Source organism: Phoca vitulina, unplaced genomic scaffold (assembly GCF_004348235.1).
Source record: "Phoca vitulina isolate PV1807 unplaced genomic scaffold, GSC_HSeal_1.0 scaffold42, whole genome shotgun sequence".
Lineage (NCBI taxonomy): Eukaryota > Metazoa > Chordata > Mammalia > Carnivora > Phocidae > Phoca > Phoca vitulina.
In genome coordinates, this window is record NW_022589745.1 from 15,301,462 (window position 1) to 15,317,260 (window position 15,799).

General features: G+C 41.6%; 1 protein-coding gene across 8 annotated transcripts in view; it reads right to left on the bottom strand.

Moving 5' to 3' along the window:
- Positions 1-12,546: 12,546 nt before the first annotated feature.
- PUM2 (pumilio RNA binding family member 2) overlaps positions 12,547-15,799 on the bottom strand; it is a 97,002-nt gene continuing 93,749 nt past the window's right edge. For all 8 annotated transcript variants that reach the window (XM_032430202.1, XM_032430195.1, XM_032430196.1 and 5 more), the window contains one exon: positions 12,547-14,425. In XM_032430202.1, coding sequence (XP_032286093.1) covers positions 14,294-14,425 — 132 coding nt within the window. In that variant the 3' untranslated portion in view covers positions 12,547-14,293. The remainder of the gene's footprint in view (positions 14,426-15,799) is intronic.

Sequence of the window (15,799 nt, forward strand, 5' to 3'; positions counted from 1 at the left end):
AATGGATAAAATCTTAAAAAAAAAAGGGTGATCTTTATATGGTATGGCCACAATTTTTTAAAAACAAAAACGTGTGTAATGTTCATTGACTATGTATGTAAAAAAAATTTCCTCTAGGGGAGGAAAATGGGATGGGGACAGTGTAGGAGAATTTTTAAGTTTACTCTGTATTAATCAGTTTTTTAATTTTAGATATATAGATCTATATATAGATCTATAGAGAGAGAGAGCCTGGGTGGCTCAGTCCGTTTAAGTGTCTGCCTTGGGCTCGGGTCATGATCCCAGGGCCCTGGGATCGAGTCCTGCATTAGGCTCCCTGCTCAGCAAGAAGTTTGCTTCTCCCTCTGCCTGCCGCTCCCCCTGCTTGTGCTCGCTGTCTCTCTGTCAAATAAATAAAATCTTTTTTTAATGGTAAATTTTACATTATGTATATTTTACAATAAAAAGGAATGCAAAAAAACTCCACCTCACTTGCAATACCTACCCCCCAAGATAATGATAAACACCTATGCAACTACTACTGTTTATCAAGTCTTAACATGATCTTTTTTCTTTTATTATTTTTGTATGAAATGAAACATTATAGATTCCATTGAGTCTTCTCAATTTGTTTTGAGATTTATCCACGTTGATACATGTGGCTCTGGGTCACTTACCTTAATGGCTGTGTCATCATTTATTGTATGTATATATCACAGTTTGTTTATCCATGGACATTTGGTTGTTTCCAGTTTTTCAATGTTATATACAATGTTGCAGTCGATTCTTGTACCTTTCTCCTCCAGTGCATGGGAGACTTTCTCTAAAAGTAGATACAGCTGGGTTTTAGGTACAACTATATTCAGCTTCTTAGGAATTGCTCTAAATTCTCTAATTGCTCAAATTGCTCTCCAAAAGGGTCCATAGCAATTTATACTCTCAGCAGGAGTTATGAGAGTTCCCATTTTTCCACATCTTCTGTATAACTTGGCATTTATTGGACATTTTATATTTTGCCAATCTGAAGCAAGTAAAAAATCTCATTGTCATTTGATTTTGAATGGCTCTACTGTTACGACACGTCTTACTGAAGCCTTTTATTGCTGGCTACTTGGGCAGATACTCCTGGTTACTCCCCATATTTGTTTTCTTCGCCTTTTTTCAGTAAAACCACCCCTACATTTCAAATGGCCTCTTGGCCATTCGAAATAAAGACTATCCTTCGCACCATCACTTACAACTATATGTCGCTGCCTGATGAGGATTTTGCCCGTGGGACAGGAGCAGAGATGGTGTACATACATTGAGGGAAGTGTCAAAGGGAGGAACAGGTTCTTTTCCTTTCCCGTTTTCATTCCTCCTGGCTGGCATGCAGATATGATGGATGCAGCTGGAGCAGTCATCTTGGACATGAAGTGAACTTGAGAACAGAGACCGTGCATGGCAGAGGACCAGGTTAGAAGGAGCGTGGGTCCCCAGCCAGTGATGCAGCACACCAGCCTGGGACTGCCCATGCAGCTGTGTGCGTGATGGAGAGCTAGACTTCTGCGTTTCTTCAGACACGGTTGTCCCGGATTTTCTACCCCTCGCCGGGGAATCTAACTCTGACAATACACTGGTCAATCTGGCCTTCTGCACGTGACCCAAGAGAGTGTGGGGAGGACAGTTGTGTGTGGGGAGGTGGGAGAGGGACGGTTCTGAAGGTGCTGCCAGTAAGTGCCCAGGGTGGGGGGGGTGACCCCACTAGCTCCCCAGTCCTGGACTGTATTACATTCTGGATTTGACTCATGTCACCTAACAACCTCTGTCCCCAAAAGAAGTCTTTTTTTTTTTTTTTTTAATATTTTATTTATTTGACAGAGAGAGACAGTGAGAGAGGGAACACAAGCAGGGGGAGTGGGAGAGGGAGAAGCAGGCTTCCTACGGAGCAGGGAGCCCGATGTGGGGCTCAATCCCAGGACCCTGGGATCATGACCTAAGGCAGACGCTTAACCACTGAGCCACCCAGCCGCCCCCGCAAAAGAAGTCTTGATGAGAGGTTGTTGGAGTGATGGGGTGTTTTCAGAGGCTGAAGCCCATGCGGTCCCTCTGCTCTGCTCATGCGGCTGGGACCACTCTCATGGGGTGGCAGGCATGCCAAGGGGGCTCCACAGGAAGCCCTCACCCCAGTCTGCAGCGCAGCTCTGCTTGAGTCCGTGGGGACCCTTGAAGAGTGAAAGGCCAGGGGAAGGTTTCGTTACTTCCAAGCACTTGCATGTTTGTTTTCATGGCTAGCGAGAACTCGAGAACTCCGTAACTTACTTGGGATCTGTTTGCACTTCTGGGCTCAGGTAGCCTGAAGCAGGGGTTGCGGGGGGTATGGTGAGTGTACTCAACTTCTCTGTGCTGCTTCTCTGTTGCCATCCCCACCCCCTGCCGTAGCCCCACACCACCTGTCCATTTCTGATGTATAGTTTCCAGGCCCATCTAAATTGCCTCTGATATTTGCTAGAATGTTAGCAGGAGAAAAAGAGAATAAATACGTCCTTTGTAAATATCATCGGCATTTACACATCCACATCAGAGTTACTTCCCTAAAGCCTTCCCCTTGGGGGATGATTGTGTTTATCACCTGATGCTGCCCATCCCACCACCCTAAGGAGACCCACGGACTCTTTGTTTATGAGCTTTTTTTTTTGGAGGAAGGTGGACTGATGCTCCTTCATTTGATAAAACGTGTCCAGAGCTGCCCTGCTGCCCGGCCACCTCCGGAGCAGCCTTTGCTGGAGGCTCGGACCGGAAGCTCTCAGGCAGGTGAGCCAACGCCAGCCTCGCCCTCCCAGGTGTCGTCAGACTGATTCACACGGAGCCACTTCCTGGGGTGGGGCTGCTTGTCTGCGGCCCACAGCCGCCTGCCCCTACTTCCCAGCGACCTGGCCTTTCCCTGACTCAGCGCACCGTCGGCAAGAGGCTCAGGCGCTGGTGTTCCCAGCGCAGGGAAGCTGCACACCACGTCTGTCCCAGCCACCCCCACCGTCTCAGCTAGCGACGAGACGCATTCTTAGCATTGCCTTAGCTGTGTGACCTCGAGCCAGTAAGTGAGCCTCTCTGTGCTTTGATTTGCTCCCCTACTACTAGTACCTACTCAGAGAGTTGTGGTGAGGATTAAAAGAGAGAAGCACCGTGAAGGGTTTAGCACGGTGCCTGGCACACGGGGCCTGCATGTGAGTGATGCTGAGGATGCGACAGTGGGCCTGGGAGAGGTAGGTAGAACCTCAGCTTCGCAGCCCTCTCCCCTGCGACCTGGGCCGAGGTGCTTAAGCCTCCTGAACTCAGATTGTCGTGACGGCTACAGGAGAGAATGCGCACACAACACTTAGCACTTCACTTGGCCCCAGGCCTGGTAAACAGAGCTAGCAGAGAAGTGAGGCATTCTAAGGCCTCAGGGGAGCCTGTGGGGTGGGCTCTGAAGGGGAAGGAGCTCACAGCAGCCAGGCTGTGAAAGGCACGTTGGGATGTGGATGCAGGTACGCGTGTGGTGCACGTACGCATGGCAAATTCACCCCACAGATGTGAAGGCGCCTTTGCATTCCGTTACGGGGACTGTATTAGGCAGAGGTGGCAAACAGCCCCCAGGGCTGCATTGGCTTGTAGAAATGTTTTGCCCTCACCGTGTTTTTTAAAAAGGAGAGATTTCCATAAGGAAATTGCATATGAGAATCCCGACTTCTGATTTTCTAGCAGAATCAGAAGAGCTAGCAACCCTGGACCCCCATCCTATCAGGGCTGCGACCAGCTAAAGCCACGACTCGTGAAGTGCATGCATTTCCAGCACATCTGCCACCTCGTGGGCCCTGCAGGAGGCTGTCGTCCAAGAGCCTCTGCACAGCATCGAAGCGTGTTGGCTCTGGCCTGAGACCGCAGGTGCGCTCTGGCCCTGCCTCCCTGGACAAGTCAGACAAGCCCTCGAAGCCTCAGCTTTGTCATCTGTAAAAGGCATGTAAGACTACTCCCTTCTTGGGGCACCTGGGTGACTCAGTCAGTTGAGCGTCTGCCTGCCTTCGGCTCAGGTCATGATCTCCAGGTCCTGGGATCGGGCTCCCTGCTCAGTGGGGAGTCTGGTTGTCCCTCTCTGTCTGCTCCCCCTCCCCCCGCCCCCACTGGTGCGTGCACAAGCACACACTCTCTTCTCTCTCTAGCTCTTGCTCTCAAATAAAATCTTAAAAAAAAAAGGGGGGGTCACCTGGATGGCTCAGTGGGTTAAGTGTCTGCCTTCAGTTCAGGTCATGATCCCAGGGAACCCGCTTCTCCCTCTGTCTCTCCCTCCCCTCCGAGCTTGTGCTCTCTCGCTCACTCTCTTTCTCTCAAATAAATAAATCAGATCTTTAAAAATATGTGTGTGTGTGTGTGTGTGTGTGTGTGTGTGTGTGTGTACACAGAGAGAGAGAGAGAGAGGGAGAGACTAGTCCCATCCTAATACAGTTGTTCTGGGGGGAATATGATAATATATGCAAATCACTTAACACCTTGCTGTTACTGCTTCTGGTACCAGCTCATGATTTCAGGATCAAAACTGACCTCGGTAGAGACTGGAAAGGGCCTTCCTTGATTTGGACAGTTTGTTTTCTCCCCGGGTCATAACCATACTGTGGGGAAATTTTTAAAAATCCCCTCTGCCCCAGGTACTGATCCCTTCCTACCTCCCCCCAACTCTCGGCAACTCCTGATCTTTTTACTGTCTCCATAGTTTTGCCTTTTCCAGAATGTCATGTAGTTGGAATCATATGGTATTGAGACTTTTCAGATTGACTTCTTTCGCTGAGCAATATGCATTTAAGCTTCTTCCATGTCTTCTCACAGTCTGATAGCTCATTTCTTTTTCTCTCTGAATAATATTCCATTGTCTGGATGTATCCGTTTGCTTATCCACTCACCTGCTGAAGGACATCTTGTTTGCTTCGAAGTTTGGGCAATTATGATCAAAGCTGCTATAAACATAATCTGTGTGCAGTCTTTTATGTGGACCTAAGTTTTCAACTCATTTGGGTAAATACATAGGAGCATGATGGTTGGGCAATATGTTAAGACTGCCTTTTAATCTCATAATACATGAATACAATCACATTGGATTCAACTGATATACATATTAGTTAGGAGTCTTGCATTTATATGCATATATGAAAATAGCCCATGTTTATGGGCTATTTGTGTGCACTATAGTTTGGGTTTTTTCAAGGTCGTTACAGTTTTGTAGAATAACTCAGGAAATTTTCATCGTTTTCCATGCTCCATAAAATTTATATAAACTAGGTATTATATGTTCCTTAAAGATTTACAGAACTTGAGGTGCCTGGGTGGGCTCAGATGGTTAAGTGTCTGACTTCAGCTCAGGTCATGGTCTCCGGGTCCTGGGACCGAGCCCCATGTTGGGCTCCCAGCTCAGTGGGGAGCCTGCTTCTCCCTCTCCCTCTACCCCCCCCCCCCCCCCCGTTCATGCTCTCCCTGTCTCAAATGAATACATAAAATCCTAAAAAAAAAGATTTACATAACTTGTCCCTTAAACAGCCTGGGCTCATGACCTTATCTATCTTCGACTGCCTTTTTTCTTTTCTTTCTTTCCCTTTTTTCTTTCCCTTCCTCCCTCCCTCCCTTCCTTTTCTTTTTTTGCTATCTTAACCATTTTTAGGTGTACAGTTCAGTAGTAATTCACAGTTACACAGCAGATATCCAGAACTTTTTCATCTTGCAAAGTAAAACTCTATACCCATTAAACAGCAACTCTTCATTTACCCCTCCCCCAGTCCCTGGAAACCACTGTTCTGTTTCTATAATTTTAACTACTTTAAATAACCTCATATAAGGGGAATCAGACAGTATGTCTTTTTGTGGTTTCACATGTCAAGTTTATTCATGTTGCAGCATGTGTCAAAACTTCCTTTCTTTTTAAGGCTGAACAATGTTCCATTATATGTATGGACAACGTTTTATTTATTCATTCATCTCTTGATGGACACTTGGATTGTTTCTACCTTTTAGCTATTGTGAACAATGCTGCTATGAACATGGGTATGCAAATATCTCTTTGAAATCCTACTTTCAATTCTTTTGAATATATACACCCGGAAGTGGGATTGTTGGGTCATATGGTAATTCGATTTTTAATTTTTTTGAGTAACCCCCAAACGGTTTTCAATAACAGCTGCACCTTTGGGTAGATACGTGACATTTGATGTTCCCAGCAGTGCACAAGGGTTCCAGTTTCTGTACATTCTAACCCTTGCTGTTGTCTGTTTCATCGAAGCCATGATGAGTAATAATATCCCACTGTGGTTTGATTTGCATTTACCTAAAGATTAGTGATATTAAGCATCTTTTCAAAAGCTTGTAGATCTTTGCATATAACATCTTCAGAGAAATTCGCTTTGCCCTTTTTATTTTTTTTTAATTTTTTTATTGTTATGTTAATCCCCATACATTACATCATTAGTTTTAGATATAGTGTTCCATGATTCATTGTTTGTGCATAACACCCAGTGCTCCATGCAGAACGTGCCCTCCTCAATACCCATCACCAGGCTAACCCATCCTCCCAACCCCCTCCCCTCTAGAACCCTGTTTGTTTTTCAGAGTCCATTGTCTCTCATGGTTCTTCTCCCCCTCCGATTTCCCCCCCTTCATTCTTCCCCTCCTGCTACATTCTTCTTCTTCTTTTTTTTCTTTCTTAACATATATTGCATTATTTGTTTCAGAGGTACAGATCTGAGATTCAACAGTCTTGCACAATTCACAGCGCTTACCAGAACACATACCCTCCCCAGTGTCCATCACCCAGTCACCCCATTCCTCCCACCCCACCACCCACTCCAGCAACCCTCAGTTTGTTTCCTGAGATTAAGAATTCCTCATATCAGTGAGGTCATATGATACATGTCTTTCTCTGTTTGACTTATTTCGCTCAGCATAATACCCTCCAGTTCCATCCACGTCGTTGCACATGGCAAGATCTTATTCCTTTTGATGGCTGCATAATATTCCATTGTATATATATACCACATCTTCTTTATCCATTCATCTGTTGATGGACATCTTGGCTCTTTCCACAGTTTGGCTATTGTGGACATTGCTGCTATAAACATCGGGGTGCACGTAGCCTTTCGGGTCCCTACTTTTGTATCTTTGGGGTAAATACCCAGTAGTGCAATTCACTTTGCCCTTTTTAAAATCAGATTCTTTTTCTTCTTCTTGAATCGTGGTTCTTTATATGTTCTGGATATTAACCCCTTATCAGATACATGATTTGCAAAGATTTCCTCCCATTCTGTGGGTTGCCTTTTCACTCTGATATTCCCTTTGATGCACAGATTTTTTTAAGTCAGATGTAATCTCATTTTGCTTCGTTGCATGTGATGTGCTTTTGGTGTCATATGCAAAAAATCATTGCCAAATCCAAAGCCATGAAGTTTTCTCATGTTTTCTTCTAGGCGTTTTATAGTTTTAGGTCTTTCATTTTAGGTCTTCAATCCATTTAGAGCTATTTTTTGTATTTGGTGTAAGGTAAGTGTCCAATTTCATTCTTTTGCAAGAGGATATCCTATTTTCCTGACATCTACTTTCCCTATTGAATGGTCTAGGCACTCATGTTGAAGATATTTGACCCTATATGCAAGGGCTTATTTCTGGGCTCTCTGTTCTATCCTATTGGTCTGTGTGTCTGTCTTTATGCTAGTACCACATATTTTTTTAATAAAAAATTGAGGTATAATTGAAATATAACATTAGTTTTAGGCATATAACATGCATGATTATTTGTATATATTGCAAAATGATCACAATGTGTAATTAACATCCAAACACTGTTTTGATTACTGTAGGTTTGTAAAAAGTTTTGACATCAGGCAATGTGAGAGACCTTCCTTCAACTTTATTCTTTTGACTAGCTTCTTACTTTTATAGTTATTAGTCTATGTTTTCTATTATTCCTTAATTCTGGAACTTTGTATTTCCATAGAAAATTTGATTTTTAATTTATAGGTAGGCTTGGTAGACTTGTTTTTAAAAAGATTTATTTATTTGAGGGGCGCCTGGGTGGCTCAGTTGTTAAGTATCTGCCTTCGGCTCAGGTCATGATCCCGGGGTCCTGGGATCGAGCCCCGCATGGGGCTCCTTGCTCTGCAGGAAGCCTGCTTCTCCCTCTCCCACTCCCCCTGCTTGTGTTCCTTCTCTTGCTGTGTCTCTCGCTGTCAAATAAATAAATAAAATCTTTAAAAAAAAAAAAAGATTTATTTATTTGAGAGAGTGAGCAGGGGGAGGGGCAGAGGGAGAGAGAATCTTAAGCAGACTCCCCACTGATCGCAGAGCCCAACACAGGGCTCGATATCCCCACCCTGAGATTATGACCTGAGCCAAAATCGAGTAGGACACCTGACTGAGCCACCCAGGCGCCCCTATAGGTAGACTTTTTATATCATGTTCTATAATTTTAAAAAACCTTGGAATTTCATAAATCCCCGTTTGTGTTTTTCACCTATTTTTAAAATTCTGATTTGCCAAAAGTATGTCTCATTTTCGTTTTTAACCAATCAAGCCTATTCCTTTTTTGTGAAGTTTATTAATCCTTCCTATATTTTTTGTAATTTTGTAATTTTACTTTTTTTTTAAGATTTATTTTAGGGAGGGGGGAGGGGCAGAGGGAAAGGGAGAAAAGCTGAAGCCTACTCTGTGCTGAGCATGGGTCCAGGAGCCCGGCATGTGGCTTGCTCTTACAACCTTGAGATCATGACCCAAGCAGAAAGCCGACTGTGCCATCCAGGCGCCCCTTACTAGCTTCTTAAATTATCTTCAGACCTTCTTTGCTAAATATTTTTCTCTGAATAGCCTTTGGCCCAAGTCCCCCAAGTTTTGATATATAGCACTGTTACTCATTTTGAAGTTGGCCCAAATGGTTTATTCCAGATTATTCTTTAACCTAGGAGTTAAGAACTGTATTTTAAACATTTCTAAGATGTATTTCTAAGATATATTTTTGGCCTTCTTTTCTAATTCTCTTCAGTGAAAACTACCGCATTCTATTCAATTGAATGTGTCCTGGATGATGTCAGAACTGACTTTCAAAGTGGGGGTGGGGAAGGCTCCCAAACATCCCTCCCTCTCCTCCAGGGTGATCTCCATGCTCCCACCCCTCCACCCCTGGTGTAAGATGGGCCCACCAGGTGTTGAGACACAACATTTCAGGGCTTCTTCCCATGAAAGGCCTGGGGTGAGACTGAGGTGAGATGGGCTTGGCCTTTGTGATGGGAATTCTTTTCTGTAATCCACAATGCCGACTTCACCCTCCCTCCAGGTTCCCGCTACATCCACGCTTTGACCATCATGCAGACAGGTCACTCCACTGCTCCCGGATATAGGGCAACTCCCTATTGTTAACATCCTGGCAGTCATCAGGACTGTATTAGTACCAAGAAAAAAGATTAAATGTACCAACAACTAAAATGCTGTTAAGTTCCTTAATCCTTTCTTCAACAGCTTTCCTTAGTGATTTATCTGCAACTTGAATCAAGAGCTCATATGCAGAAACATAAATGAGCTCCAATCCCAATGTTTTGAGGCTGCATGTAGGCAAATTAAAAACAACCCCTCCCCCCAACCTTTCGTTAACTCACTGTAACAGGAGTCACTCACTGCCCCAGAACGACACAGGTCTCATTTAATTCTCACAATTTTAAGAGGTAGGTCTCATTTCCCTTACCTACACATGAAGAAACGATGGCTTCAAAGATGAAAACCATTTGCCTAACGACATAAAGCTAAAGGTTTGCAATCTGGGCTAATCCCAGAGTCCTGATTCTGAACCATTATATTCTGATGTCCAAGAAAACTCGAATTAAACTCAACCTAGCAAATTTCTTTCTTCAAACTACAGGGCTATTTCATTTGGTTTAAGTTCCTGGTGAATATTTAGAAAAAAGTCCTGTGACTGAAACAGAGGAAATGAGAAACTGTCTACAGGATATGGAGGTAATAACAAATAAAAATTCCAGCGAATTTTGAGCTTCCTGTAGGATCTGTCCTGCAGTTCTCTTAGGTTCTTAGCATCAAGCACTCCTCAGATGCAAGGTTCTGGGTGCAGCCAAGATAGTATTCCCACTTTTTTTTAAAAAGATTTTGAGGGACAGAAAGCACACACGCCTGGGGGGGAGGGGCAGAGGGAGAGGGCGCAGCAGACTCCCCGCCGAGCAGGGAGCCCAATTCGGGACTCAATCCCAGGACCCTGAGATCATGACCCAAGCCAAAGGCAGACGCTGAATGTACCGAGCCACCCAAGTGCCCCGACAGTACGTGACTACAGATGGGAACACTGAGGCCTAGCGGGCCAGGATCACGCAGCCTCCTAGAGGTGCGCACCGGTGCCACAGCGCTCCGTGCTTCTCACCTGTGTTCGCAGATTTACTGTCTGGGAGCATCCAAATCCCGTCAGAGAGGTTCATTCGGTCCTTGAAAGCTAGCTAGGTCAGGTAGACAGTGAACACTGCTCCTCTGGGGTTCCTCTGCCCTTCCCCATGGTCCACCGCCAACCCCAGGCTTCCTGAGAATCCGTAGTGAGGGCAGAGAATGACTACCATCCAGGCCACCTAGGAAACTTGCTTTTCTTAGGTTAGTAAGCTAGGGTAGGAGGATGTAATATTTCTTTCTTTTAGGGTCCTTTAATCTCATCTCTATGATGTGGGATAGGTCAACCATTCCAGAAGGGTTGCTTTCAGCTCAGAACAGAACCAAAACAAGATGAAATTAAAACTGGCATAAAATTAAAAACGTGTATGATGAACATGTCTTTTCCCACGTAGTTTTATGTAGATCTCTGCTTTGGATTCTATCAAATTATCTGTATGGCTTAAAACAAAATGAATAGCTATAGAAGGGAGAGGAAAATGGAAAGAGTATTAGCATTAGTTGAGGATTGGGTTCTAAGTACCTTAAGATACTCTCAGTTCTTAAAAACAATGACCGAAATAGTACTCATCCACGGTACAGGTGGCAACAGAGGCTGAGACGAGTTAACACACCCAAGTTCACAAGGCTGTGAATCGTGAGGTAAACTTCAAATCCATGCCTGAACCCAAACTGTATTCTCCTTCAGACAACACTGTCTCTGGAAGTTCATGTGGAAAGGAAACAAACACCTACAGGTAAAGGTAAGTGATTTAATTTAATCCTCAAAACAACCTTGAAGAAATATCATCAAGGAAACAGGCTGAAAGTTTAATCCTATGAAGTGTGTAATCACTCTATGTAATTAGACAGAGATCCTAAATACTAATCAAAAGATAGGAATACCATCAGAGTAATCAGTAGCCCCAGATTAGCATCCATGTGATAAAAATATTTGCTTTTCCTTAAATCAGAGTAAACTTGAATGGGCAATCTGAATTATAATTGAGGTACAGAAGGGTATTTTAGCTAGAGAAAAACACAAGACCAGGTTTATTTCATACAAGGTTATTCACACATTTTTCATTTTCTAATTTATACATAATATACAAAGTGAAGATAACATTATTTCATATGAACCAAGAAGAGCCAGGACTTAGACAAACTGGTCCAGAAACAATCCATATCAAAAGGAGACACTCAAGAGTAAAGTCTAAGTGGTTCTGCCCAATTAGAGTTTCTTTATTCTGAAATGTGATGTTCAGATTTTAGCAAAATTCCATGCCAACTTATTAAATGGTGGAATCAGAGAGGTGGGGACCAAAATGGCAGACCATAAAATTTCTACAATAATAGATATTCTTCTAGAACAGGCCCCAAAGTATTGGGAAGATGGGGTTGCCAACACTGGGATACATGGGAACATCAAAACCCCAGAAGGTTCCATTTCCCAGCCATCCCCCAGGGCTTTCTAAATTTGCAACTGCCTGTGCCAACAGAGGGTAGGAAAAAGGAAAACCAGGAATTCAACTGTGCAAATCCAGGAAAGTCACTTATCAATCTCCAACAGGAACAACTTGGATCATGATCAGCTCACAACCATGAGCTGATACTGGAAACAAATTTCGACACGGGGCCAAGACACTCTGAGGCTGGCAAAACAAAGTAGGACGGGGTGAAAGACAGCAGCGTTCTATGTAAGGGGAAAAGCACTGCCACTGGGACTGGGACATGCTGATGAACCAGTACGACTATGATGAGAGGGGACAGTGACAAGTGGTTGGATTTAATGGACTCAACATGGAATGTCGGGTTAGAAAACTAGAGTAACTCAACATCAAACAAGAAAAAGTATGCCTGGCACCCCAAACTTTATGCCATTATTTTTAGGCTCATGATATGAACAGCTAAGTGATAAAACCTTTATATTCAATATTGTGCTCAGAAGAATGATTTTCTTCTGCAGACTTCCAATAAAAAATCCCTTACATGTTCAATCGAAGGAGATAGCATGGTTCATTAGTTTTCAGCACTAAACAGAAGTGGGTCAACATAAATGGTTTTATACAAAATACTGACTTCAACAAAATACAAAGCACTTTATCTTTCAGAAACTGAATATACAAAGCAAGTTTTTTTTTCCAAAATATTTTCATAGGCAAAGGATTAAAAACGATTTTAATTATACACATATGGTCACAATTTTGCCTTAAAAAGATTGTTGGGAAATGTACATAAGGCCGCTTGTAAATGTACATCATGTTACTGTTATGTCTTCCAGAGAAAAAAATGTTATCATACAGATTTGCTCTTACTTGGGAATAGGCTATTCAAAAATACAGTACTCTTCTGTACAAAGAAAAAAGTCACATCACATTTAATAAGATGGAAAAAGCATTGGCCTCCATGGTAACCAAATATCTCAGTCCAATACTTTCTTATTATGCACAATACCCTGACTTCTTGAAAGTGATCCAAATCCTAGTATGTCCATATTAACAGAGTCAACAACTATGTTATAAAAGAAAATGTTTCCCACAATAATAAAAAGAAAGCTGGTTCATACTTCTGAAACCATATAAAGATAAAAAATTTTTTAAAAAATCACTCTCGATTTGGAGAAATAAATTTACATTATACAACACTATATGCCAGGTCAAAGAGGGCAGGGACATAAATGTACACTAAAATGCAAATGTTTCCCAAAGAGATAAAACGAATTCCATTTACAGCATGAAGGTTTACAAATGTACACCTGTACAACCAAGGGAAGCATCACTACTAAATTAGCAAGGCTTTTGTAATAAACATTGAAACAAGATTTGCTTTCAAAGTGTAAACTTACATCTATTACTACACACACAATGCATATATTTATAGGAAGCAAAAAAAGCTATCTGAATATGTAGTCATGCTTAAATGTTGAGCTATCAAATTCACTTTTCAGTGGCCCCTTTCACCTCTATCTGGTTCCTACTTTCTCAAAATCTACTATGAAAAAGCAAAATAAAGCTCAACACTTCCTCAACATGTCCTTGTAATTCTATAAGCAAAACAATATACAAATTTCCACTCTTTCTCAGATTGCAAACCAAACTGAAAAGTTAAAAAGGGACTTAACTTTTCAATTAGTGCATTTAACTGAATGGAAGTGTCACCATGATTTTTTTTTTTTCTACCTCTTACAACAATTACATATGTAAGTATATACAATACTTCTGTACATTGCCAGAGACGTTTTAGGGCAGTATTTGTATTAAAATCACATCCACTGTAAATAATATAAGTTCTTTTCATCTCAAATCATTTAATTCTTGTCTTACTTGTCGAGTTTTTAGTTGCATGATAGTTTGTGAATTACCAAAATACAACTTAACTTTCTTTTTAAAATATTAGTATTTATGCAGTTGATTGTTAATCAGTTATAAAAGGCTTCACACAAAGGACAAAAAAAAAAAATAAGGACTATATTTCTATATACATCTCTATAAACCTGTTGTGCTATGGGGTCCATAGACCTACCAGACTGCAAGCCAGTTTATTAAAAGAATACTGTACTTTTTCCTTTAAAAACTATTTTTGTGACTTTACAAGGTAAAAATTTACAAAATATGTGACAGCTTTTTTTTTTTTTTTTTTGATAGTTACATCATATACAGGCATTCTGTGCTTTGCCAGCAATCCAATCTGATAGGTCTCCACTCAGGGCTGAATATAATTTATAATTCACCACCCCCACCCCCCAAATATACACAAGAACCTTAAAAAATTTACAAATGGATGAATAAAGTCAATAAATAGTTTTGCTTTAAAAAAAAATTTTGAAGATTCATAGTTGAGTTGTGTTTTGATAATTCACAAAAGAAACGTTCTTTTCACATGGTTATATCATCTTCTTTCTCTTTTCCCTTTACAGCATTCCATTTGGTGGTCCTCCAATAGGCCCTAGATCTGGGCTATTTTTCAAATAATATTTTTCCAACTTGGCCAGTATATGCTTCCCATATGTGTATTTTCGCAAAGTAGTAATGTGAGGTCGAATCTGAAAAACAAATAATCTGCTTAGTAAATCTTAATTATTTTAGTTTCTGGTTTCTTAAAAAATCACTCCTCAATATCGGTGATTTAGAAGAATAATTGGATTTTAATATTCAAATCCTTTAAAGAAAGTTGTTTGCAAAAGCAGTTCATTCTACTGAATCTCTCCAAACTTCTACTCTCAAAATTGTTCAATGAATAAACAAACCACTACTTCTAAATTATTACAAATGCAAATAGCAGAGGGGTTCCAAACATAGCAGGAAAGCATCACTAGTGAACTATTAAGTTCTTAAAAAGTTGATGAAGGCAGAAATTTCTAGCTCAAGTCTGCTGGATAAAAATTCAATAAAAATGGAGCAAAAGACATGCATGAGCAATCAGATATGTGATGGCTAATACATTTAAATTGTTCAGTATCTCACGAATACTTTTTTAAAAATGCAAATAAAAAGAATCATATCATTATCTTTCCACCCAGACTGGCAAAAGAATATTTTTTAAGATTTTACTCATTTATGAGAGAGAGACAGAGGGAGAGAGCGAGCACATCAGGGGAGGGGAAGAGGGAGAGGGAGAAGCAGGCTCCCCCCTAAGCAGGGAGCCCGATGTGGGGCTTGATCCAAGGACCCTGGGATCATGACCTGAGCCGAAGACAGATGCTTAACCGACTGAGCCACCCAGGCGCTCCAGACTGGCAAAAATTTTATAAGGAATAACAACTGGTACTGATGAGATGATGACAAAACAGGCATTCTTTTTATATACTGGTAGATGTGCAAACGTGTACAGATTTTTTGAGAGCAACCTGGCAATATCTATCAACACATAAAATGTTTACATACTTTGAACCAGCAATTCCGGAAACACCTAAGAATTTATTCTACAAAAACAGGTAATTATGCAAAGACATTCATATACGCACTGCTTATGACAGTTAAAAAAACTAGAAACAATCCGAATGTCATAAATAATATTGGTTAAATAATGTAGTTATTAAAAATAAGACTGACAATTTTTGTAAGTCTTATATTTTTTAAGCAGAAATATTACATTTTTAAAAAGTTAAAAAAATTTATGATCTTACATTTCTCTTTATATGACAAGAGGTCCAAAGAAGTTATATGTCCAGTTCTTTTTTAAGATGTTACTTATTTATTTGAGAGAGAGAGTGAGACAGAGAGAGCATGACAAGGATGAGGCGCAGAGGGAGAAGCAGACTCCATGCCAAGCAGGGAGCCTGACGTAGGACTCGATCCCAGGACCCTGGGATCATACCCTGAGCCGAAGGCAGACGTTTAACCAACTGAGCCACCAAGGCACCCCTTGTCCCGTTTCTTAAATGAACTGATTTAGAAAAAGATTGGGTATTTAATAT